The following is a 25,815-nucleotide window of genomic DNA, read 5'->3' as shown; positions in this document are numbered from 1 at the left end:
CTAGCCTGATGCGTGTGGCCAAGCTGCTTGAGCTGCTAACCAGTGCAGCCCGAGAAGAGTGCACAGAAAGGAGCCATGGCAGACGTACCTGGAAATGTACTTGTGCCCAGAGAGCTTCTTGTGGTATTTGTTACTGTGGATTAAGGAAAAGCAATAATTAAGTGAGGGACTTTGGGAGGAATGAGCATTACAAAGCTTGTTCCCAGTACTGGTTTATTCATCGATGTGCTTTCATAGTTTCCAGACTGTGAGACATGATCTTTTATTTGGACATGGGATTCTTTCCAAAAGAGAGAATTTCTCCAGAATTACTCCTTTTTCATTTTTATCTACTTCTCAGCTAGACACTTGTGTATTTGGTATCAATCTAATGTAGAAACTGACAGAAATACAATTTGTAAGCAATTAAAAATAAATCAATAAAAACTATGCAGATTACTTTTTCTAGGGCTATAAATTTCAGTTGAGACAATGGGTTTACTATAGGAAAACAAAATAGCTGGACAAACTTTTTTTCTGAGACACTCAATCCACGCAATGACTATTACAATAGCACACTGATGCATCTTCTGACAAGACAGACAGGAGAGGTGTGAGGGAGAGTTGCTGAAAATGTGTTTTAGGAAAAGGGTCTGCTGTATATTCTTCCCACCAATATGTTTTAAATACTGGAAGGACGCAAAGGATGTTTTTTTATTCATAGCTGCAGAGAACAACAGATAGGTTTCAGCAAACAGACAGGTTTCCCCAGAAGGAGTATAACACTTTTTTTTTTTTTTTTTTTTTTGCCTATGTCTTAAAAGCACATGTGCCTGAATTAAAGCTGGGAAGTCCCCTTGTTAATGCAAACCATGATGCTGACAGGTGTAATACTGCTCAGGAGGTGTCTGCTGAGAATGGCAAGTCCAAGATATCACCCTTGTAAAATATCAATACTATTTAGAAAGTCCTTGGTGATACTAAATGCTGGTTTCTGAGAAAGCACAACATACCTGAACACTGTCACTGTTATGATTTGGTTGTGGAAATGTGCAAGGCTGGGTTTTTACAGTCTTCAGGTTTTCCATCTGTGTGCATGACCATCTCAGTGGCATAACTGGGAGGAAAATTCATGTCCCTGGTACTACATGATGCCATGCATGATAGCAACTGTGTCTTACTATTGTGCTTCGATTAAGTTATATAAAGTTAAATAAGTATTGGGTGATTCCATAAGCATCTAGAAGGTTAACCTTGAATTATTTTAAAGCAAGTATAGATTACAGCCAAGGAATGACATTTCTTCTTTATTTCATATTGAAGAACACAGATTTATGCAGTCTTTTATTAGTACTTTCAAGGTAGTTTATTTTTTTCTAAATTTGGTTTAATCTATGCCACAGGACACTACTATAAAAGTTGGAACGATATTGGTTTCATTGTAATAAATTTACTTAAATATAAATAATAATTAATCACAATGTTGAATGGATCATATTTTTAATAAGACAACACAATGCTATCAAATTGTAGACCATTTTACATCCAATCTTTGCACAAAGTTGATAATATTAGCACATGAGTTACATGTATGGAACCACTGCAGAAGCATAAGACATCCCCTTTTTTCTACTTTTTTTTTTGAAATACTAGTTTTAAAAATTTTAAGTGGTTTACCTGTGGTGGCATCCAGAAGAGCTGTACTTAAGAAGAAAAGCAAGATCTTGTTGGTACCCATCTTGCCAAGAGGTGCCAATAACACAGAGCATCAGAATTTATACTTCTACCCCTGTGAAAGGGTGAGGCTTCCAAGGCCAGTCTGTCCAAACAATAGCTGATTATGAAATATAGTTTAACAGTCATGGCCCAAGTTATGTCTGATTTCTTATCCAATATTTTTATGACTACCTGATCTTTACAGAAAGATAACCTATGTAGAACAAAGTTTCCATTTCCCGTAAAATTTGTGCTGTCGTCACTAATACAAATTATCTTAACTATATATTTGACTTGTGTGCAGGCACAGCATTACCTTTGGAACCAGACTGGTGAACCGATGTGTTTCTTTGCACCTACCATTCCAATTTTATTTATTTGCTGCTTGTAGCTAATGGCTTAATTAAGCAGACTGTAATGCATTGCAAGGTGAGGCATCAAATTCATACCAGGCTTTCTGATGAATCCTTCAAGAAAGAATTCTGGTCTCATATATGTTTATATTTCTGATGGTTTCCTCTTGAAATTACACGCTTGCTTCTCTGTTGCTTGTCAACAAACAGCACATCATACATGCGATTGAGTCTGGTATCAAAAATAAATTAATGTCAGCTATTTGTTAAATACTCTTACTAAGCCTAACCAGGGACCTCTGTTGAGCTTGCTCTGGTTTAGCAGTGTCTTCCCTCAATCTACCACTATGCTCCTTAGCTGAATTTGACAATAAAACTTCCTTCAACCTTTTGAATCATGAAGTTTACCAAAAGAGAAAGAAATATGGGTTGAAGAAAAACCAAAAGTTCTGTTGAACTGGTTTCATTGCTTGGTCTGTGTGAAGTCTTAATGCAGTTTTAGAATGCTTAGGGAACAATAGCCTGTCCTGCTAATTTGTTAGCTGGAGTCACTATATTTCACTTCGACTGTTTCTCCTCATGTGATGAGAAGAAACTCAGGCCAGCTAAAAATAGGACATTTGTTGGTCTAATATTCTGTTCATTGCACTTCATACAGGCTATACTTACCTGTCCATTTTGGCTATGACACAAACACTAATCAAACCACATAGCTGACATAATTCATGATTCCTGATGGTAGACTCCAACCTTCCTCCTGCAGCAAGGCACAGCTTGGGTCTAGAAACAAAGGGGATAAGGAATTCTCTTTCTGAAAAGGTTAACAGCACTAGAATAGAGGAAGAAAGGACAAAAGACCAGGGTCCAGAAACAGAATCAGAAGTTGTCAAAGCAGTCACTGAGAAGAGCAAACAAACTGGAGCACAATGGTAAATACAAGTGATTGTATTCATGTAATGAAGAAATGGAAGCATGAACATTGCTATTCACAGCTCTGCTGTTCCTGACAAAAGGAAAAACAATACCATGTGCTCAGTGGAGTAATCACACATCATGATTCGGAAGGGGCTGTAGGGTCATTTTCCTTCCTCTAAATTCTTGAAAAATAACATTTTTTTACAGGCTGAGGTGCTCAAACAGCTGGAAAGCAGTTTTGCAGACAAGGAACCTGGGGGTCCTGGGGAGCAAATTGATCCCACAATGTGCCCTTGCAGCAAAGATGGACAATGGCATGCTGGTGCCACATTCAGAAGCGTTGCCAGCAGCCGAGGGCGGTGATCCATTGTCCCCTGCACTCAGCACTGGTGAGCATGCTGGTTTCACACCGGTGGCTAACTCAGCTCCACCACACCGCTCTCTTAGTCCCCCTCCTACACAGAACAGGTGGAGAAAATATGAAAACAAAAAGGAAAAAAAAACTCATGGGGTGAGATAGTGACAGGAAGATTACTCACCAGTTACCATCATGGGCAAAACAGACACAACGTGAGGGAGATTAATGTCAGTTGTCGCTTACTACTAACAGACTAGAGCAGTGAGATCTAAAAGTGAACAAAAAACACCTTACCCTCCATCCACCCTCCCCTACCTCCTCTTGAGCAGTGCAGGGGAATGGGGGCTGTGGTCAGTCCCTGACCCTTTGTCTCTGCCACGCCGTCATGGTTCCTCTCTGCCTCTGCTCCCCGTGGGGTCCCTCCCACGGGATGTCATCCTTCCCAAACTGAGCCTGCGGGGGCTGCCCACAGGCAGCAGCTCTTCAAGAACTGCTCCCTCCACGGCTCTGTGCCATGGGGTCAACAATTGGCACAGGTTGCCCAGCAAGGCTGTGGATTCCTCCATCCTTACAGATAGTCAAATCTGACTGGGCACAGTCCTGAGCAACCTGCTTTTGGTGACCCCACCTAGAGAAGGAAGGTGGACCAGATGATCTCCAGAGGTGCCAGTCAGCCTCAGCTGTTTCGTGGTACCATGAATAGAAAATTTATGGATGATGTCAAGGAGGTTCAAGAACAGAAGAGGACTAGAGGTGGAGTGTTTTAATTTATCCACATTAAATCCGCAAGCACAGCTCTTTATCACAAACTAGGCTTTCAGAGTTCTTGCCAGGCCTCACCCTATTCTAGCCTAAGAGGAAATTTCTGACATTTCCAGTCAACATTTTTAAGTTAGCTTAGGCCCTGTATCTTCAGATTTAATAACAGGTACCTTTGATTTACATCTGCTAGAATGCCAGCATCCTCTGTACAAAAAAATCCCTTAGTACCTCTACTTTATACTGCACATACCAAAATCACAGCAGGAAGTCTCCTGTGAAATGACTCCTCACACATTTAGTAGTTGCACAGTGATTACTTCCCAGCACCAACCCACTTACAGCAGGTTATTCAACTTTTATGCTACTTTACAGCATATTCAAACTGTTAAGCAGCAAACTCCTAGAGAAAGCTGAAATTAACCCACATAAATCATTTTGTCTAGAAGATTTTAACCTTTCCAGCTCCTTTCAAGACCATGTTTCCATGTCTTGTTTTAACTAGACAGATTTTTCCCTTTGTTCTCAGAACACGACAACAACAGCTTACTTCTAGAGACTTTCAATGACTTTGTGAACTTGGAAAAACTCATTAAAACTAATTATCTCACCACAACATGGTATCTTTGTCAAGGACATTCCCTTCATCCTATATACCTGCCAGAGCTTGTCATCATCTAAAAATTATCCTGTGATTAAACATAAAAATGCAAAGAAAGAGATGAATTAAGCTACTTAAAAATAATACATTTTATTTGCAGGAAATATTATTGGATTAAAAAAAAATAGTGTGCTTATTTATTTTTTTTTTACATGTGGTACTTGAGGAAATTCAAAAGCTAGTAGAGTAAGCATTCCTTTCTGTTATTTGTCATACTAAATTCCAGTCCCATGTCTCATTATATCTCTGTTTCAAGTATACAGATGTGGGGAGGAACACCTGTAGTTTTAAGTGGGGAAAAAAAAAATTACAAATACTTAACTCTTTTGACCCTACAGAACCCAGCAGGACTAACAGTCTTGATTCCCAGAGATAAGTTTACAGTGATGGCCAGCGCTGGTTTTCATTATCAGCCCAGCTTACGTAGGTGTTCCCCAAGATTTCCTAACTGGTAGCTTGCACAGTAGATATCTACATTGTGCTGCCCAGAGCTGTATCTCGTGGATTTTATCTTGTTTCAGAGGTTAAAAAGCAGAAAAAAAGCAAGGGTCATAATGGAAAAGTCCAGATTACTGGGTTTCGATTTTCCCAGCTGAAGGACCCAAGCGTTTAAAAGCTTTCAGACAAGCTCTGGAAGAAGAACAGGGGAGGCTCTCATCCTTGCACATACTGAGCTTCAGCAGGGCAACTGGATTTTTGCCAGGGTAACAAGCCCTACCACCTATATAGGCAGAGGTGTATTAGAAAATCCCCAAAACAAACCAGAAAAGCTAGTCATCATGAACAACGGGAAGTTCAATTAAAAAGAAAAAAAAAAAAAAAAAAAAGTCTCTTGAGGTAAGGTTGAGACAAAACATAAACTCCTTGCTAACACTTCTCTTCTTAAAAAATCCATGCAATTAGCATTTCTGGTAAGTGCTGACTGAAATGTGAGGTGTGAGGAGGTTGTTTATAGCTATCACTAATCAATAAGCAGATTTCTTATGTTCATGTCACCAAAGCAGCAATATCACCTGCTGTGAAATTGTTGGTGATTTACAGACCTCTCCCAACAGAAGAATGATTATCTAAATTTTCCACAGCTCTATTCTCAATACCATCTTTTCAAAATTGAACTTCTCCAAAACATCCATCTCTTCCAAAGAAGAGCTTGCACAATTCCTGACCTTGTTAATGGAGCCATGCAAGGCTAGGAAGACCACTTGCATGGCCAAGGCATTGTCTTTCAGACTTCAAGAAAGATAATCAAACCTGGTGCTATGCTGATAAGGTGACTGGTACAGACTGTAGGAAGTTTAACGTCTGGTAATACTTTTTAACAATAGGATTTATTAACACATTCTATAATAAGTCACTTATAAATCCTTTGCATGAAGAAGAATTAGGTACGTCTGTTGCAGGAAATGGAACTGAAACTAAAAAACATATCGACCCAAAGCACTTGTTCAGCTCTGGGGCATATCTGTCAATCACCAACAACGATAAATACTTTAAATCAATATCTAGTTAAATAATTCTTGTTAGAAAACTAGATCTGTTCTGAACTTCGGTAAGTGTAATGAAGAAATGCAATGAAAAATATTGTGTTAAGAAATATGACAGCTGAATATGACTGCGTTTCTTTTGCAAGATTAACAACAATATAATTCCACTTTAAATGACAAATCAAAGTTGAGTGCCAAAATAACATTTCCCTAAATGTTTGGTTTTACTTCTTGTGGCAGTTTGACTTAGGAATGTGTATTTTTAATAGTTAAAATCGTCACCAATGGAAAAAAAAAAAAATCAATAAATTTTTTTCTTCATATCTCCAATCTAATACTTAGTCCAACATGGCCCTGCTTTCTGACCTGTATCTATTTCTTATTTTCCACTGCATCAGGATGGAGTGCAAAGTGCAGTATGTTCAACTTCTTTTTTTTTTTTCTTTCTTTCTTTCTTTCTTTTTTCACGCCTAACTGTGTGGGTCATTTCTGCCAGTCTGGAAATGTGCTTTTTATAATATGGTAGGTGCCTCACATGTGATACTCTGTGAAGCAACAGGAGCATTGTACTTACTAAATTAAAGGTATAAATACACCTGTTCCTCTCCCCTGCCTCCCCATTACTATGCATTATATAAAAATGTGTAGACAGGGAAAGGAAGTTAACAAATTTCACCACACCTCGTGAAGTCAATTTTGCACACTTAATGCTGCATTATATGTTGCAATACATAATCACAGCTTAACTGGGAGCCAATGTAGGTCATTAAAATTAAACATTACAATTAAAATTAAACATTAAAATTAGCAACAATTTTCTCCTGAAAGTTTTGGAAATACTGAGCATAGTTAAGTGTTTGCCTACCTCTCTGCAAAACCAGGCCTCCAAGATACTTCTCAAAATCCATTATGAAGATGTTTGCTGAAATGCTTATGGCTCAGGTGATGTCCTCGGTTCATACTTTTCACAACGATGGTGCATACTGAGGGCACCATGCTTCAAGATCCTACACTGGAAAACTTCCAAAGGCCAAGCCAGCCTATTAAATGCCTTTCTACAAAGCCCAGCACAACTTCAGCTTGACCATACCAATTTCAAGCAGTAGGTTTTGTACGTTAGTATGAAGACAAAACACGAGTGCTCTCAGGTAATTAGAACAAGCAATGGGGTCTAATGGGATCCAGCCTGTGCTTGGCATCACCTAAATAGCAGCCAAGTTTAAAGAAGAGAGCCTAGAAGCTGGCCATAGAATAATGCAGGGCCAAGCACTGGCCAACCACAATTCCTCAGCTGAGTTATGCTCACTGGCCCACATGCTCACAACCTGACGATAGGACTTTAGCTTTCTAACCCAGTCACCTTGGACCTTGCAAGTACATCCTTGTTAGATAAGAATTTTGTATTGCTCTACTTTTCTAAAAAAACATCAGAAGGGAGGGAAAGGTGATGTATGCACCCTAAAATGAAGCGATTAAAATATGTTATGGTTTTCACTGACATTCAGTTTTATTAGATTGATTGCAAACTCAACAGATATGGTCCAAAAACAGTGAAGATCTATAGAATTGTTTAAAACAAATATCCTAAAAGGATTATACTTTGTGTTTGCAAGTTAGGTTTTGCAAGAATCGCATACATCTCGCCCCCTGTAAGGTCTATATTTCTATCCTGAGGATTTCATTGTGCCGCAGCAGCCTTTGGTGTTGCCTGGTTTGTGTGAATACAATAATATTATAAATTCACTCTGTCTTGTCATAAGGATGCATGAATCATCCTTTCAAAAAGGGAAAAATACAAGAGCCACTGACTTATTCCATTGTACGCCTTGTAGCTGCCACCCCATTTTGTAGTAAAATTAGTGAAGTTTTGAACCAAGAACCTGAGCTAAGAACAGTAATAATATAAGTTTTCCTTGAACTGACAAAAAGCTTTGAAAGACAAATAAACATTAACACGAGCCTTTTCAAATAAGCATTAGCAGGGCATGTAAGAATGATTTAAAAGAGTGTAAGAGTAGATGTTAACTATTACCAACCATTATTTGTATTTACTAAGAGAGCTTTAACAACTATACCCTTCACCTAAAATTTGAGATTTGATATGTAGATGCACAAGACATTACTATGAGACTTAACAACACATAACTAAGAAATAGTGAGGAAAACTTCAGATCCTAGTGCAAATAAGTCAGTGTAAATAAGGCTGTAGTGATGCTCATATCTTTTCCATTCATCCAGCAGTATTTAATAGAGGAGGAAATTATGGGGGCAATTTGGTTTGTATTTTAACAAAACCAAAAATTTATTATAGCTCTCTAGCTACTCCATATTCTTTGGTCCTAAGCATTAAGTACACATGAATCATCAAATGTTCAACCAGTCCAGTTCACAGTCTAAGTTCCACCTTTTCAATCTCCTTCTCCATCAGAAACCTTCCACGGAAAAAAAAATCCCCTGCAGCACGCAATTACTCTATTTCAGCGGTGAGCCAAAAGACATTGAATGCTGATCTAGGTGTCTTCCTCAGAGAAGTTTTGAACATGCTCCAAAGCAGGAAGGCTGTAACAGAAGCTCAGTTTGCCCATTTACAGCTTCCTCCCCCAGATACACCTAAGCAGGTTAACCTTAGGAATAATAAAAAGCAAGGCTTTGCTCTCTTCACTTTCCTAAGCATCTGAATGTTGCAATAAAGGTACCAAAGGTCGATCGACTCAAAAGGGACTGCCCTAACAGCAGCCGTTAAAGGCTGGTTCTATCTGCCTTGGCCACAGCCCGGAGCCAGCCTCGAACACATGCAATGCAGTGATAAAAGACAAAAACGCATGTTCCAGAGACATCAAACCAAAGTTGCCCAGCAATAAGGGATCCAATGAGGTGCTCCTCACTGCCAATAGCATTGTGCTCTGCCTCTGACACATCCTATTTTGTGCCAAAGTCTCTAGAGGCACAGTCCAGCTCATGCAGGCACCTGCAGGCAAGGAACAAGGAAGTACAGCACTTCTTAGAGTCAGCTTCTCCAAAGATATTCTCAGAAGCTGCCCCCGATGGGCTAGCAGAGGAGGAACTCCTGGTATCTCGGTCCAACATGTACCATCCACAACATTTATTGCTGCTTGGGAAAACAGGAGGAGGAGACGCCCTAACTGGCACTCTTGGACCAACGCTCTGTTTGCTCTCTTGTGATGGCCAAAATGTTTGTTCCACACTGCATTCTGGGAAGGTCATTAAGCCCCATTAAGCCCTAATGATGCTCATTTGTTGCACCTGCTAACTGTCTTTCCTTCCAGCAGATGAATCGCCACCGTTGCATATGGCAGAGCTATGCTGTTACCTAAAAAAGTTATACTGACTTCATTTGACCTTACCCGTTGACAAAGAAAAATAAACAAAGGACTTTCAAGTTGGTTTCCAGAATTGCCTTTGTTTGAGAGTAAAGTGCTAGGCTATAATTTTCCCATTGTGGTAATAGCATGTTAAGGATTTGTATGAGTTTTACAGATGTACCTGTGTTAGCCAGTAAGCCACAGATGTATGACATTACGCAGGGCTTATCTCACAGAAGATCTGGACCAGTGACAAATAAGGTTCTAGACCAGGAAGACATATAAGGTCTTCCTGGATTTTTCCAGAACCCAGGTATGTCATGTGCCTGTGTTTTTACAGAAGAATCCCATATATACACAGCATGTTGCTTGGAAAAAAATCTTTATTTTACATGATGCTCATTGAAACAGGAAAACTTCTGAGTTCAAATGCAAAGATGGTTGCAGGAATGAAAACAGAAATATCACGCTAGAAACACTGCCTTCCTGATTTGGTGATTACATATTTTATATTGAAAATCAGCCATAATTGAAAGTAGCTCAAATCTACATTTTCTCAACAAGAATCTTCCTGAAGAACTAGTCACAAAATATCCAGACATTATGTATCAGGATCCATATGCAATTGGAAGAATCATTTCTCTCTCTCTTTTTTGTTTTTTTTCAGTCATGTATGCTTGTCTAGGTATTTTATCTGCATAAAATTTTCTCCATCTGGAATATTTGATTATGCCATGCAAAATTTCATCTCCACCTCAGAAAATCTGAAGTGATAGAACAGGACTTAAAAGGAATCTTACTAAAGTATTAAAGCAATACTTGTATTCAAATATTTTGCCTACTAGCACTGACTGTAGTAGCAACAGAAAACATTGCAGGGAAGCTTCAATAGTCCTACCCTTGCCTGAAGGGTAAATTGAAATATACACATCGCATCATGATTTATTGTGGAGCCTTTCTGATATCTGTTGCCTTTCAGAGGTACTTAGGTAGGTCCTGTTACTGGTTATCATGCAGCACACATTGTCTGATGGACTCACAACTCCCCTGTGGAAAGGAAGGGCTATTGATCTTAATTTACATCTGAGGAAACTAGAAACAAACTCTTGTTTGGTGTGGAGCAAGAATTGGCCATGTGGGTTCCCCACAACCCAGGCTATATTTTTCACTGGCAGAGGCCAGATATCCATTTTGAGAGGAGGAAGCTGATTAAGATGGAGTGTTAAGATTTGACAGCCTAATATTGTAGGTGTCAACTGACTAATTTGAAGGTTGTTACTTGGCTGCAAACCTTTGCTGGTCTTCTGGCTTCATTCAGTGCTGAGTTATGTCAAGCCCATCTCTTCCCATGAGGTTATCTGTCACCACAGAAAGCCTTTAATCTTGAATTGTCGAGGAGATTACTCAATGCAAGGACATTACTCAATCCATCAAATTACTCAACCAATGTGATCTGCTGCAGGTGTTTATCAAATCTCATGTGATCTGATATGGAATTGATTTCTTCACTGTGTTTCAAAAGAAACCAACAAGAGTGAAAACAGCAGCTGTCAGGGCCATGACAGCAGTAACAAATGGAGTATGAGAGATACCAATTGGAGCAGGAGCTGAATTCATGTTCTCCAGGATGCCAAAAGAGTCTGGTTCTAGGAAGGATGAGAGGTCCTGGTTACATTTGATTCCTCATCTTGTTATTTCCAAAACATAAAAAATGGGGAGAAAATGGCATTCTAGATGTCATTTAAATATTAATCTACTTCTTGCACTCTGATACATCCAAGGTACCTCAACCACTTCCCTGGGCAACATGTTCCAATGCTCAGTCACCCTCTCCATGACAAAATCTTTCCAAATATCCAACCTAAACCTCCCCTGGCACAACTTGAGGCCATTTCCTCACAGCCCATCACTTGTCACCTAAGAAAAGAGACTGATACTCTCCTCACTGAAACCTCCTTTCGGATCTCCCCTCAGCCTTCTGTCCTCCAGAATAAACAACACAATTCCCTCAGTTGTTCCTCATAAGTCTTGTTCTGTAGTCCCTTCATCAGCTTTGTTGGTAGAGTCTGCACACACTTGAGCAACTCAATATCCTTCCTGTAGTGTGGAAGCCAAAACTGAACACAGTATTTATATATAGATCACTTGCATCCTAACAGATGAATCAAGATCTAAGAAAGTTTAGGGGGAAAATAAACATAGATTTCTAGGATTTTTTTTTTCAGTACAGGCTGAAGCTATTCAGAGAAAATATAAATGTGTAAATCTTTTGAATTATATTCCAAATATGTCTAGAATAGATATATTTCCAAATATGTCTAGAATAGATGTATTCTAAATAGATCTTTAAGTTTTAATTTCAGCTTCTAGCAAACATGAAGAACCTTTGTCTCACTTAATTGATCTAATATTAACTATGTGAACGAATAAAAATTTGAAATATGGGCCATCCTAAAATATTATACTAAAATGATCAACTGAAATAATGATTAGTAGAATAACCATACACATGAAATGGTAGAAAACAATAACTGATAAGAAGTTGCATAACTGTTGCTCAACTACAGACATATTTAACTACACTGGATGAGAACTCACCTGCACTATTATTTTGGAATAATCTGAGGGTTTTTTGGAGTAATCTAGTTGTTTCTTCATTATTAAATGAAGAAGAATATGCCCTAAAATTATGAGCAGTAACATTCTCCTCATTGACTACAGCCATGACCAAGCAGTTCCTCTGCCTACTCTCATCCACACACACCCCAAAATAAACTTGAGACATTCCATCGGGGCACTGCCTTTGATGCTGTGCATATGTTCCATCAGAACACAAGGAAACACAGCACTGTGAGGATGACTGAGCAGTGGCACAGGTTGTCAAGAGAGATGTTGGAGTCTCCGTTGTTGGAGACAGTCAAGAGGCCAAGGCATAGTCCTCAGAAACCGGCTATAGGCAACTTGCAAGGGGAGTAGATAAGATGACCTTTAGAAATCCCTTCCAAATACAACCATTCTGTGAGCCTGTGACCCTCAGCAGAGGCAGGAGGTAATCAGAGCATCCAAACCCTCCAAACGTACCTGACGTTGAGGCACAGTGGGAGTCGAGCTGGGACTATCTGGCACTGCAGACAAAAAGCAGCAGGTGAAACATTTTGGCTAAGAGCAATTACACTTTGTGTGTCAACACATCCCCAAAGGGGCTTCCAGAGCAAAGAAACCAGAAAACCCCAGTCAGAGCTCTGACCAAGCTGGACTGAGTGAAATGAATATGGTCCCAACAGCCCCAGGACTTGCTCAAGGGCATGGCCACCGGGCTACACAGCACACAATTTCTCTGCCACATTAAGCAGCTGTTACATCCCAAAGGATGACTAGCAATAGCAGTGCCTCCCTGGATACCAAGGAAGTTACCCAGTTTCTTTAACTGCAGCCCAGACCTGAAGCCAGGACACAGAGTACATCGCTGATAAGATGGATACAAACAAAATTCTGCTTACCTTTCATTGGGGGCTCTGTTAGTCATGGGACTGAAAATAGAGAACATGAGAGTGTGAGGCACTCACAACTATGGGTTCACCACAGGGACACACACACCAAACGCACAGCACACAGCAAGGGCTGGCCAGCTTTGACTAACCTCAGACAAACACCACACCAGGTCCCTTCAGGAAAAAACCACCACAGCGTAACATCCTACCTGAGCAGATGACCGAAGCAGCCCCGTGTTGGCATTCGGAGGACACGTAGTCAGAAGGGCAAAACAGCAAAGAGGTTTCAGAGCCGTCACAAGCCACCGCGGTCCTCTGGTACCATGGATATGAATCACTCAAGGGGAAATAGTCCATCACGCTGACAGGTGAGCCGCAGCCAAGCTGCCTGCACACAACCTGAGCATCTTCCATGTCCCATTGGAAGCCACACACTTTCGTGTTCATTCCAAAATAGTCGATTTCCACATTGCCTGCACAGCGGTTTGGACCGTCGGTCAGACGCAGCTCCAGCTCTTGGAAAGACAACGAGATGCTGCGTTAGGTGTGTGGGGCTCTCGTTCCAGGCAGAGACCTCTGCCTCCTCGTGCATGAGAAAGCAAATGGTGCCTGTGGTCCAGAGGAGCCCAGAGATCCTTTTCCACAAGCCCTTTTCCACATGCCCCAGGAGAGCCAAGGGGGGCCAGGACCACACTGCTGGCCACGTGGGCCTGTGCTCTCTGCCTCCAGCTCTCAGATTCCAGGCAGAGGAACTAAAGGGCACAGGCTCCCTCCCACCTGCATCACAAGCACATCCAGCCCCGAATCCCAGCAGGATCCACCCGCAGCACCACATAGGGTCCGCTGCCCCTTCCTAGTCTCTCTGCTGGTGGGTAATGAGGCTGGGGCAGCAGTGGGCATGCACATCCCAATGCACAGGGCCACAGCGCCCTGTCAGGCAGACTCACCATCAGCTATGACTGGACGTGGGGAGAAGCAGCAGCAGCAGGGAAAAAACAGAGAGAAGATTAAAATTAGGATCAATCCCTTGGAAGTTGCACACTTTTCTCTCCCCTAAGTGAGCCCAGGCAATCCCCAGTCAACAGCACGAGTGGAAGAAGTTCCCTTTCTTTCTGGCAGTGATGCACGCTGCCTGAGGTGTCCAAGCAGCCCCCAAACTCCCGGCGGAGATGGGCATAATCTTTCCAAGCCCAGCCAGCTTCAGTCCCACCAAATCTCCCACTGGATCCTGTGCTCTGCCACCTCTGACCCTGCAGGCTATGAGGCCTGTGCACCCACCAGGGCTGAGCTCTGGGCTGTCCTGCCGGGCTCTGCGGGGAATCTCCTCCAGCCTGGCAGGGAACTGGCCCTGGACACACCCCAGAGCTGGCTCTGCACGGTCACCAGGGATGCCCCAGCTTGCTGCCTGCTCTGTGGCTCTGCTAAAGGCCCTCTGAATAACTACACGCTCACACACACCCAGACCCAACAAACAGTGAGCACACAAGCTTCTTCATCGGACAAATTACTGCCCAACAACAAATAGGACTAGAGCAAACTAAAGCCATTGGTATCATTATAAAAAAAAAAAAAAAAAATCTTATATGTGCTACTTACTTCCATAGGGCTCTGGTGTTGGAACAGGTATAGTTTTTTCTTATTTTGGAGAAGGAGAAAACATACGTGATACTCTATGAGTTACTTGAGAAGGCAAACATAATTCAAAACTTCCCCAAAACATTGTCCCAGTTAGCATCCCCATTACCAGAAACCTTCAGAAAAGGGAACAGCCCCTTTTCACGGAAGTTCTGTGAAAGCTGCACAGAAAAACTCCCTCACTGGGGCCTCACCACCAGCGGGAAGCACCAACAGGAGCTGTGCAGCCCCAGCCCCTCCAGATGTGCCCGACACCAAAAGCAGAATGAGAGTTGAGCTGGGGCTATCTGGCACTGCAGACAAAAGCAGCAGGTGAACGAGGAACATTTTGACTAAGAGGAACAGGTCGCTGCGAGTCAACACCTCCCCAAAAGGCGTCTGGGACACAGAAACCAGAAACCCCCAGTCAGAGCTCTGACCAAGCTGGACTGAGTGAAACGGATACAGTCCCAACAGCCCCAGGACTTGCTCAAGGTCATAGCCACCAGGCTACACAGCGGACCAGCACACAATTTCTCTGCCACGTGAAGCAGCTGTTACATCCCAAAAGACCACTGGCAGAGGCCACGTCTCTCTGAATACCAAGGAGGTTACCCGGTTTCTTTAACTGCAGCCCACACCTGAGTCCTTTGCTCTGATGGACACAGAGCACCCCCCCCCGATAACACGGATACAAAGAGAAATCTCTGCTTACCATTTTGCACTCGGAATTCTGAATCTGAAAGGAGAAAACCAGAGGGTGTGAGGCACTAGTAGTTAGCAATCCTGGCTTCACCCCAGGGACACACATGCAAACCTGCAGCACAGCACACAGCAAGGGCTGGCCAGCTTTGACTAACCTCAGACAAACACCACACCAGGTCCCTTCAGGAAAACACCACCACAACATAACATCCTACCTGAGCAGATGACAGAAGCAGTCCCGTGTTGGCATTCGGAGGACACGTAGTCAGAAGGGCAAAACAGCAAAGAGGTTTCAGAGCCGTCACAAGCCACCGCGGTCCTCTGGTACCACGGATACGAATCGCTTGAGGAGAAATAGTCCATCACGCTGACAGGTGAGCCACAGCCAAGCTGCCTGCACACAACCTGAGCATCGTTCATGTCCCACTGGAAGCCACACACTTTTGCGTTCATTCCAAAATAGTCGATTTCCACGTTGCCTGCGCAGCGGTCAGGCCCTTCGGTCAGACGCAGCTCCAGCTCTTGGAAAGACAACGAGATGCTGCGTTAGGCGTGTGCGGGAGCCACCCACAGCATCACATAGGGCTGGCTGCCCCGTCCCGGCCTCCCCGCTGGTGGGTGACGAGGCTGGGGCAGCATTGGGCACGTGCTTTGCAGTGCATGGGGCCACAGCGCCCTGTCCGGCAGACTCACCATCAGCTATGACTGCACATGGGGAGCAGCAGCAGCAGCAGTAGGGAAAAAAAGAGAGAAGAACAAAATTAGGATAAATCTTTTGGGAGTTGTCAACACACTGTGCTCTTTCCCGAGAGACCCCAGACAATTCCCAGTCAAAAGGGATCTTGCAGGGGAAGCCCTTGCTCACCACCTGCTCTGTGGCCCTGCACAAGTCCTGTGAGGTTCGGCTGAGGGCACAGGGGTTGTTTAGTCCAGAGAAGAGAAGGCTCAGGGGAGACCGCATTGCTACAGCTCCCTAAAAGGAAGGTGTGTGGAGCTGGGGTCGGCCTCTTCTCACAGGTAACTAGCGATAGGACCAGAGGGAATGGCCTCAAGTTGTGCATGGGGATGCTCAGGTTGGGAACGAGGAGCCATTTCTCCTCAGGACGAGCAGCCAGGCATTGGGACGGGTTGCCCAGGGAGGTGGTGGCGGAACCGTCCCTGGGGATGTTCAAGGAGAGGCTGGACGTGGTGCATGGGGACAGGGTTCAGTGGGTGATAGGGGTAGTAGGGGGTGGCTGGACCAGATGATCTTGGAGGGCTTTTCCAACCCTAATGGTTCTATGATAAAGGCCCTCCAAATAACTACACGCACTCACACCTCCCCAGCTCCAACAAACAGCAAGCACAAAAGCCTCTTCATCGGACAAATTACTGCTCAACAACAAAGAGGACTAGGAAAATCTAAAGTGATTGCTATCATTACAAAAAAAAAAAAAAAAAAAAAAAAGAGAGAGAGAAAAAATAAATCTTATACATGCTACTTACTTCCAGTGGGCTGGATTGTTGTTGGAACAGCTGTATCTATTCCTAATTTTGGAGAAGGAAAAAACAAACGTTACTCTATGGGTTGCTTTAGAAAGCAAACATAATTGAAAACTTCTCCAAAATGCTATCCCAGAATCAGCACCCCATTACCAGAAGCCCTCAGAAAGGGAACAGCCCCTTTACACAGAAACCAGCAACCCCCAGTCAGCATGGACCTAGCTGAAACACTTATGGTCCCAACAGCCCCTGTTGATGGGAAAGCTGTATTTGTTGCTTCTTCTAGAGAAGAAAGAAACATACGTGATACACTATGGGGTGGTTGAGAAAGCAAGTGTAATTTGAAAGTTCTGTAATATACGTCCCCAGTCTCTAGAAACGTTTGTCTGAGAAACTGAGAAAGCTCCAGAATATTTATTATTTTTCTTAATATATATATTTTGTAGACTTCAGGACTTTTTTTCCCCCATTAATTATCAAATTTCTTTGTGACTCCACACAAATTTCTCATGTGCAACTGGCCTGGAGAGTTCCATATGCATGTTAAGTGAAAGGACCTCTCTGAGATATCTGTTGTTTTTCGCTTGATATGATCAGAAGTTGATGGCTCTGCTTCTTCTGTGGGAATAGCCTATGAACAATTTTTTTTCTCCATAGCAAGAAAAAAAAAACACCTCCTTCCAGCACCTTTTCTGGTTTCATCCATATCTCACTGCAGCTGGTGACATAAACTCTAGGTCAGCGCATCAGTCCCTGATAAGGGTTTTGCACAATACACCTTATGGAAAATCCTCCAGGTGGCACCAATAGATCGAGGACAACCTGTGGGAAAGGGGACTGACAGGCTAACAGGCTATCTCCTTCCAGTGCTTCCTTTAACGTGACCTAGAGAGCTCAGCTGTTCTGAGGTAGGGCTTTATGGGGTTACTGAAACCCTGTGAGAGGGACAGCGCGTAGACCACCACTATCCTGCCAGCATCATGGCTGACACCTCTCCAAACATCCTTGGAGAATTGTGATTTTATTTTATTTTTTTTCAAGAATCGCTTCATTCAAATTAAGCTACAGTCTTAGATAATTCTTTAGTCTTGTTAAAGTGAACATGCATTTTATGTACAGGAATATTTAGCAGTGTATTCCAGAAAGGTGTAGGCTTCTGCTGGCAACTGTTTAGAAACAACTCAGGGGTAACTGGGAAAGTCCTCCACAAAATGCTGTTCTCTAAGCACTGAGAATGCCTATCTACCTGTTGCTAATTAATGTAGAAATTTTTAAGCTTGGAAAACTCAAGCACTTACTAACTATAAACTAATTACTAAATAATTCAGATTATTAATTATTAAAATCTACATGGCTGGATACTATTATTATTAGTCATCTCACTGGTATGCATGCCAATGAAAATCAACAAACATTTCCAAAAATGCATCTGGAATTAAACTCATCAAGCCAACACCAATAAACTCAGCAAGTACCCATTACAGAGTAAATTTTTCCATTTTTTGTGCATGATTTGCATATTAGATTAAAATCTCACCTTTAGAAAAAGCATAATTAACAGAGAAACATTTAAAAGCTTTAAAACAGGTGAGTGTGGCTCTTTAAAAAGGGTTTCCAAATGAATATATTTGTTTTAACGTTTGACTCATTTTAATAATTGTAATTTAATAATTGTCAATTTAATTATTACTTTCAGTTCCAGAAACAAAACTGATTGCCTTAATTATATTGTCACTACATTACTTTGTAAGAACTGAAGTTTTAAAAAAATACTGAGCTGATGAGTCTGGTAAGATGACAGCACAGCAGAGCAAGGAAAAAATTAGGCTATAGGATCAGGAGACAGTAACAATCCTACAATCAAAATTAATTTCACAGCAGTAGTGAGGTCCTGCTCAGTCTGAGTACAAGTCACCAGAAACCAGTGTACAGACCTGTAGTCAGTGAAAATATCTGTCTGTTCAAACTCTGGATAACTTTTCTCTACACATTCAGATACCTTTGTACAGGCTGTTTTTCACATGTCATTTATTATCTTCAGGTTTTAGATCAAACATTGATTTATTTAAGGTAATTGGAGCAATTACATGCATTCTTTCTTGGAGAAGACTGATGTATATATACAGTTATATGCTGAAACTGAAGTGCATGCATATGCTGGTTCTGTATTTGTACATTTCACCATCTGGGAGCCCAGTCTGAAGGGCACCTGCCTATACTGGTAGGGTGACTATGTTTGCTACAACTGGATTAGCAAGGCTTTCAAATGCAAGCATCAGCTTGGAGAGAATATTTAGCAAGGTCAACTCTATGAACATTGTGCATTTTTGTATTACTTTTAAGTTACCTGTTGTTGGAGGTATTGATGCTGGTGTCCAAACCGCAGATTTGCAAGCAGCCAACAAAAAAAAAAAAAAAAAAAAGTTGAAAGAACAATACGTGAGTTAAGGTAATTAATGTACATGGGAAGTTTGCATGCACAGGATACCCTAGTGACACTGACAGAGGGATATGCTGATTTATAAAGATTAGGTCCAGCTACCATCAAGGATAAAAATCCTGCTCCATGGACAGCCTGATAGTTGGAAATCACCGACTAATACTGTGTACAACAAGACCTGTAACACTGGCCCTTAAACACACAGTTTACGTAAAGTAATTACAGGATGTAAAGGAGGATCCTGACAGGGAGATATGTAATTTATCCAGTGAGTGGGGAACTTTCTGAATTTCTCACCACACTGCTCCTCACACATGCAAGGCTTTAAATCTAAATGAATTGGATGATAATAAAAGGATTAAATGACAACTCAGCATTTTCGAGGTGAACATCAATATTCCAGTTCACTTTTCAGTGTCATTAAATGCACCTCAAATATTTATGGAAGAATTAAGTAAAAAACTGAACCTGGAACCAGCACTGAATGACTATTTCCTTCCACTGTGTAGAGTTGGGGGGTAACACAGAAAGGGAAAATAAGTTTTTGCTTTCAGTTAATCAGTCCAAAGTCAAATTAGTCAAAAAAGTCAAAAAGTCAAATTAAAGACAGAACTTTGCAACTGAAAGAGGAATGGATGGAAAAATAGCAGCTGTTGCAAAGGCTTTTGATCTGTTTCTGTTCCCTCCTCCCGCACAAAGAATGCAACAGCAGCTGCTTGAAAAGGAACAGCCTGTTTCTCACAGCAGCATCCTGGCACTCTGCTAAGCCAGGGAAGCCTCACATGGAAAAGGAGGTGCAAGTGATTTTGGGGCAACCATCCTCCCTCCCATGAGACCCACTGATATTTGTGTAATTGATACCAACAAACTTAATCAAATACAAAATGCATGGTTCAAAGAGCACCTCACATCCTTTAAAATAAACATGCATTTCACCAAGAAAATGCATATTTATCTTTAAATTCATTACTCAAATACAAAGATTAAGAAAATTTTATCACTGGCTTTACAATGTATTTATCTGAATTTCCGTTACTAACCTCTTTAGAAAAAATGGTGAGAAGACAAGTTGAAATTCACTAAGCAGTTCCAGTAAGAAACTGTTAAAATAATGGACATAACTATCGATTTTCTCACCTGACAGGTTTGATCTGCTCTCAGTTTTCAACTGAGCTAAGAAGTGCTACTAAATTTAATCCTCTTTTCCCTTTAAATCTCAACATTAGCTTGATGTAAAATATAGCCATGAAGTTGATCAGAAGTGGGACTCTTTACCTGCATCCAGCTGCATATGAAGACCCATCATTACCATCCAAGACAAGATCATGGTAGTAGCCATCTCGGAGCTCCTGGTAAAAGCAGGAACCAGAATTTATAGACAGAGACTCTAAAGGGGTGTAGCAGCCCAACGTGTCCCCTCACTAAATCAATATCAAATACATTCCCTTGCTACTCGTACTTCCTTAACACATGACGATATGCTTGATTTGTTACCCAACTTTTTTATAGCTTCCTGGTTCTGCAAGATGGCAACACCTGACACCTTCCTCAGAGAAGGTAGAGATGAAAAGTGCTTCCAATAGCTGCTATCTTTCCATTCCATCCCTCTGTCACTGATGTAACATTCTTGGTTTTGGATGGTATCTGAGCCAAAGTTGCTCTTTAAGTCTGTTTAGTGGATCGGAGTGGTTTTCCTTCCTTTTTTTTTTACTGCATATGGAGAAGTGGAAGAGCATGGTAAGAAGCAGTGGAGGGGCTTATGGAGACCTTTCTGACTGGCCTGGCCTCCCTTGGGGAGACATACCCACCTGCTGCTGAGACAAACATCACATCTCTAATTCCTTAAATTTGTTGTGAATCTACAGTTTCAGGGACTGAGTCAAATATCACGCAAATTACCATCACATCTTTCCCAAATATTAGTTACATGTTGGTTAACTTTAGGGAGACTGAAGAGTTTGGAACCAGGGTACTGAGTTGCTTTGAATTCCCTCTAGACTACTTTTGTGAGTATTTTTGTCCTAGTAGATGTCATGTAGAAATTCAGTAGAAAGTCATTTTATCTCTTTCTGGTCTTCCCTGTTCATGCTCTGTTGGGCTGTATCTTCACTAGGATAGTGAGACTAAGGCATTAAATTTAAGCTTTGCAAGTCATCTACTGCAAATTGGAAACCACCAAAGTCATCTTTTAAATTTTGTCACAAACTCAAGACAAAATTCTCTGGCATACACTGATTATTGTTAAACTGCAAGAACTCCTGGTTCTGTGGAAAGATTTAAGTCCAGGGATAGAGGTAAGCATAGAAAATAACTGAAAATTCATTCCTCATTCTGTCTCTGAAGCTCTTAAGACTTTACAGACTCCTTTACATAGACATCACACTAGAATTTGGAACATATTTAAGAAAACAAATAAATAATGGAATCTAGTGGAACCCTATAATGGATTTTTATGAAGAGAAGCTGTTTTTCAGGCCATGGATGATTCTTCACTTGACCTGAGTACCCACCGAAGAAACTGCCTTTGCACAGCACTGCTAAATTTGACAATGTTTGATCAGTATATAAAACTCCAGAAACTCCAAAAGATTTGGTCTGGAAGAGGTCTCTGGAGGTCCAACCTGCAAGTCAAAGCAGGGCTATCTTCAGTGGTCATCAAGTGGCTCAGGGCCTTAGTTATTCTTTTAATAAAAAAATCTGAATTTTTATCTAGAGAAGTGTATGTTATTATTATTATCATTATTTATTATTGTTAATAATAATAATAATGTAAATAAAGATGTGACATGCTGTTTGTTTCTGTTGCTAGTTTTACATACGTTTGGTGTCATCACTGATTGGCGGACATATTACACCTCAAGAACTCAGAAACATGTTTCTCATGTTTCATGAAACCCATAACCTAAATGTCCAGGCATAGAACAGCCAACACCCAACCTGATATAGCAGAGAAGAGTCAAAAGAAAAAGGGAGAAAGGAAGAACAAATGTCACAGCAGAAAGGAGAAATACATGTAAAAAGTTACTTTGTTAGACATGCAAACAGTCCATTGACTCTGTAAATATAGGCAGTTTCTTATTATGGTTTTGCAAGCCAGATGGAAGAAACAGTTACTTCAGAAGAACTGATGGAATTAAGGGAGGTGGCTTGTTAAATAAGCTGGGACAGCTGCTGCATATACCTGAAGAGCTGGTAAAATAAATATTTTTTTTTTTTTAAATAAAAGCAAAGCCAGATTAAAAACATTGAAAAGTCAACAAATGTTGTTAATAGTTCAATGGAGAAGGAGAACATGTGAAATAACTCCAAAGATTAAGCCTTCGGGAATCTAAAGAGACGTCCTGCTCAGGGTCTGGGGTCCATCATATGTAGAGAACAAGGTGGAAAAGCTCTTGGATCAAGCTAAGAAGAGGGAAATCACTTATCAGACATTGTCAAGGGGAAAACAGACTCAGCTTGGGGAAAATTAATTTAATTTATGGCCATTTAAAATTGATTTTCATAGTGAAAAACAGAAGACTAATTAAAACAACACCTGCTTCCCGCTCCTCCCCATTTTCCCCTGCTCTGGCATGGGGCTGTCCCTGTGGATACCTGCTGTATGGATATCTGATCCTGGCACCTCACCTTGTATTTTATCTGATCTTGGTGTTCACAGGGCTGGTTCTCTCTTTTTTTCCTCTCAGCCCTCAATGCCAGGTAGTGTTTTGCCCTTGCTTACATCTGCTCTCCCAGAAGCACCTCCAGCGGGGCAGCCCCGGCTTCTTCTCCTCCCAAAGGTATTGACCCTGCAGCCAGCCACCTGCTGTCAACAGAAAGAAAAAAAAAAAAAAAAAAAAAAAAAAAAACAACAGATGCTTCCATTTAAGGAATATTTATTCATTTAAGGAATATCTGTTGTAACACCAACATTTATTTACCCTTTTAAGATGTTACAAACATTTTATTTTCCCAACATGCACAATCAAAACAATGACAGCATTGAACCTGTACTGGATTGCATTTGCTTTGTTTTCCTTGTGTGTTTTTTTTATTTGATTTGATTTTCTCGATTTAATGGAATATAATTGAAGCAAAGGAATATAATTATATATTCAACAGTTAACTATTTGCTTTATTATTTTAAACTGCTTTTATTATAAAAATAGTTTATTATAAAAATTGTTTTTATTATTAAAAATATTTTATTAAATGAGTGTTTTCATATGCAATGGTCACTACATTCTATGACCACAATTCTGCATAGTCCCTGATGCTGCAGAAGAAAAATCCAAAGAGCCAATACCAAAAGTAGTCCTCTGATATTGACCTGTATTTTGCACAAAGCTGCCTTTCTTCATGACGGGTAGGACAGCAGATAGGGTGGAGGGTTGTTTACTGACTCTTGGTTCATTTCCCCAGAACTGGAACTTGATGAACTCATCAGCTTCAGATCCACACTCACTTTCAAAGTCAACTTGAAGGAAACAATGAAATGTTTGTCTTTTGGGTGGGAGAAAGGATACAAGCTGTTCAAGCTTTATTATTATTATTATTACTATTTCCCACAAATTCATTTAAATTCAATTGATACTTGAATTTCCATTGCTTTTCATCCTGTTACAGTAGCATTGATGTCTTTCACCTGGGATGCAGCAAGGCACCCAACAGTCACTTAGCCAAAGCTGAGGTAGCCTCCATGGCCCATGCCTTCTCCTGGTCCCTGTCTTCTCTCCTCTTCATTTGTTCACTGTTCTTGCACCTCTGTCCAAAGCTTTGTTTACACAAGTTTTCTCAAAGCTAATTTCAAGGCTGGACTAGTTTTGTTGCTTAATGAAATTAGCACATGAAATAGTGAAAATTAAAAGATTCAGTCAACAACTGGAGCCAGCTGTGCAGCTTGGACATGGGAATACTGACCTCCTTCCTTGCACAGAGGCCTCCTGGCAACCCCTCTGCTCTACTTGCTCCAGTAATGGTCATTTCTCAGTGACTATTTAGGAACAAATACATATGAGTGGCAGTGCTACATCTGACAATTTGTAAACAAGAGAAAAAAGTCCGGTTGCTGTCCCCAGAGAGCAGAGCTCAGCGCCTGCCCCTCCGCTCCCCTTGTGAAGGACCTGAAGGCTGCCATGAGGCTTCCCCTCAGCCTGCTCTGCTCTGGGCTGAGCAAACCAAAGCACCTCAGCCAGTCCTCATACGTCTTGCCCTCTAGACCCTTCACCATCTTTGTAGCCCTCCTTTGGACACTCTCGAACAGTTGAATGTCCTTCTTATGTTGTGATGCCCAAAGCCACACACAGTACTCGAGGTGAGGCTGCACCAGTGCAGAGCAGAGTGGGACAATCCCTCCCTCGCCCAGCTAGCCAAGCCATGCCTGATGCACCCCAGGACACAGCTGGCCCTTCTGGCTGTCACTGCACACCGCTGGCTTGCGTCCAACTTGCTGTCAACCAGAACCCCCAGACTCCTTTCTGTGGGGCTGCTCACCAGCCTCTCATCCCCCAGTCTGTATGTCTTTCAAGTGTTTTTCAGTATTTCCCAAAATAATCCTCTGTGTAATTTTACTAGGCACTGAATCGAGACAGACAGGCATGTAAATCTGCCTTGAATCTTGCCTGGTGCTTGTTGAACAGACTTGGTCTAATACCTGACAAAACAGAAGAAGTTTGATAAGGTTAGCAGCAGCTTGCAGAAGAAGGATGAGTCTGAAACAATCTTTTCTTATTGTTTCCTCCAGAGAAGGAAAACGATTTGTACAATGATCCATTAAACCATAATCCCATAAAATTTCATTGGAAAATAAAAACTTCATGGGAACACAATCGATATTTCTGTAAAAAAAAAAAAAAAAAAAAAAAAAAAAAAAAAAAAAAAAGTTAAACAGAATAGTGTTCCCATGAAGTTTCTTTCCTGTTACATCAACAGTGCTTTAAAAGATTAATGCATAATTTTGCATATACAGTTTAGCCAACTTCCTAGTACATCCCACCCAGTCTTTAATTTAGGGTAACAGTTTAATGAATTTGGTTCAGCTGGGCTGATCACAGCTAGTTCTGAACTGAACAGTTCCACCTCCTTCCGAATATGACAAGTAACTGCAACAAATACGTCTGCCATCTTGACAAAATAAGTAATTCCACAGCCATCCAAAAAGGCAAAGGGCATTTCTACTAAAAAAGGAGAGAAAGACTATAAAGATGTGTAAAAGGTGAGAAAGAAACCACACAAATATGCTCAGTGAGGAGAACAAATATATGACCGGCATGAACTTATAACTGAATTCTGCAGTTGTGTCCTGCTTCTGTATTGCAATCTGCTTTCTGAAATACCAGATAGTATAGCCAGGTGTCCTTCAGCCTATACTCAGCACAGTATTTGGAGGTAAAGCTGACTTCCAGCACCAAATGGCAGAAATTCAGAAACCTAAGGCTATGCCTGGGGAATATCCTATTCATAGAGGCCCAAGCTCTTACCAAAGTCATGAATGACCAACAGCATGCACGTTATAATTAATTCTTAGTTTTTAAAAAGGAGATTTACAAATAGATAA

At 41.3% G+C, this 25,815-nt stretch overlaps 1 protein-coding gene across 1 annotated transcript in view; it reads right to left on the bottom strand.

Annotated features, from left to right (window-relative positions):
- LOC116491360 (deleted in malignant brain tumors 1 protein-like) overlaps window positions 1–20,619 on the bottom strand; it is a 112,329-nt gene extending 91,710 nt beyond the window's left edge. The window contains exons 1-4 of the mRNA XM_032191240.1: window positions 20,556–20,619; window positions 15,574–15,879; window positions 15,369–15,392; window positions 13,249–13,554 (exon numbers count right to left, since the gene is read on the bottom strand). Coding sequence (XP_032047131.1) covers window positions 13,249–13,554; window positions 15,369–15,392; window positions 15,574–15,879; window positions 20,556–20,619 — 700 coding nt within the window. The remainder of the gene's footprint in view (window positions 1–13,248; window positions 13,555–15,368; window positions 15,393–15,573; window positions 15,880–20,555) is intronic.
- Window positions 20,620–25,815: the final 5,196 nt, after the last annotated feature.

This window comes from Aythya fuligula, chromosome 7, assembly GCF_009819795.1.
Source record: "Aythya fuligula isolate bAytFul2 chromosome 7, bAytFul2.pri, whole genome shotgun sequence".
Taxonomy (NCBI): domain Eukaryota; kingdom Metazoa; phylum Chordata; class Aves; order Anseriformes; family Anatidae; genus Aythya; species Aythya fuligula.
The sequence above is the reverse complement of the archived record's forward strand: the minus strand, read 5'-3'. Positions and strand labels throughout refer to the sequence as shown.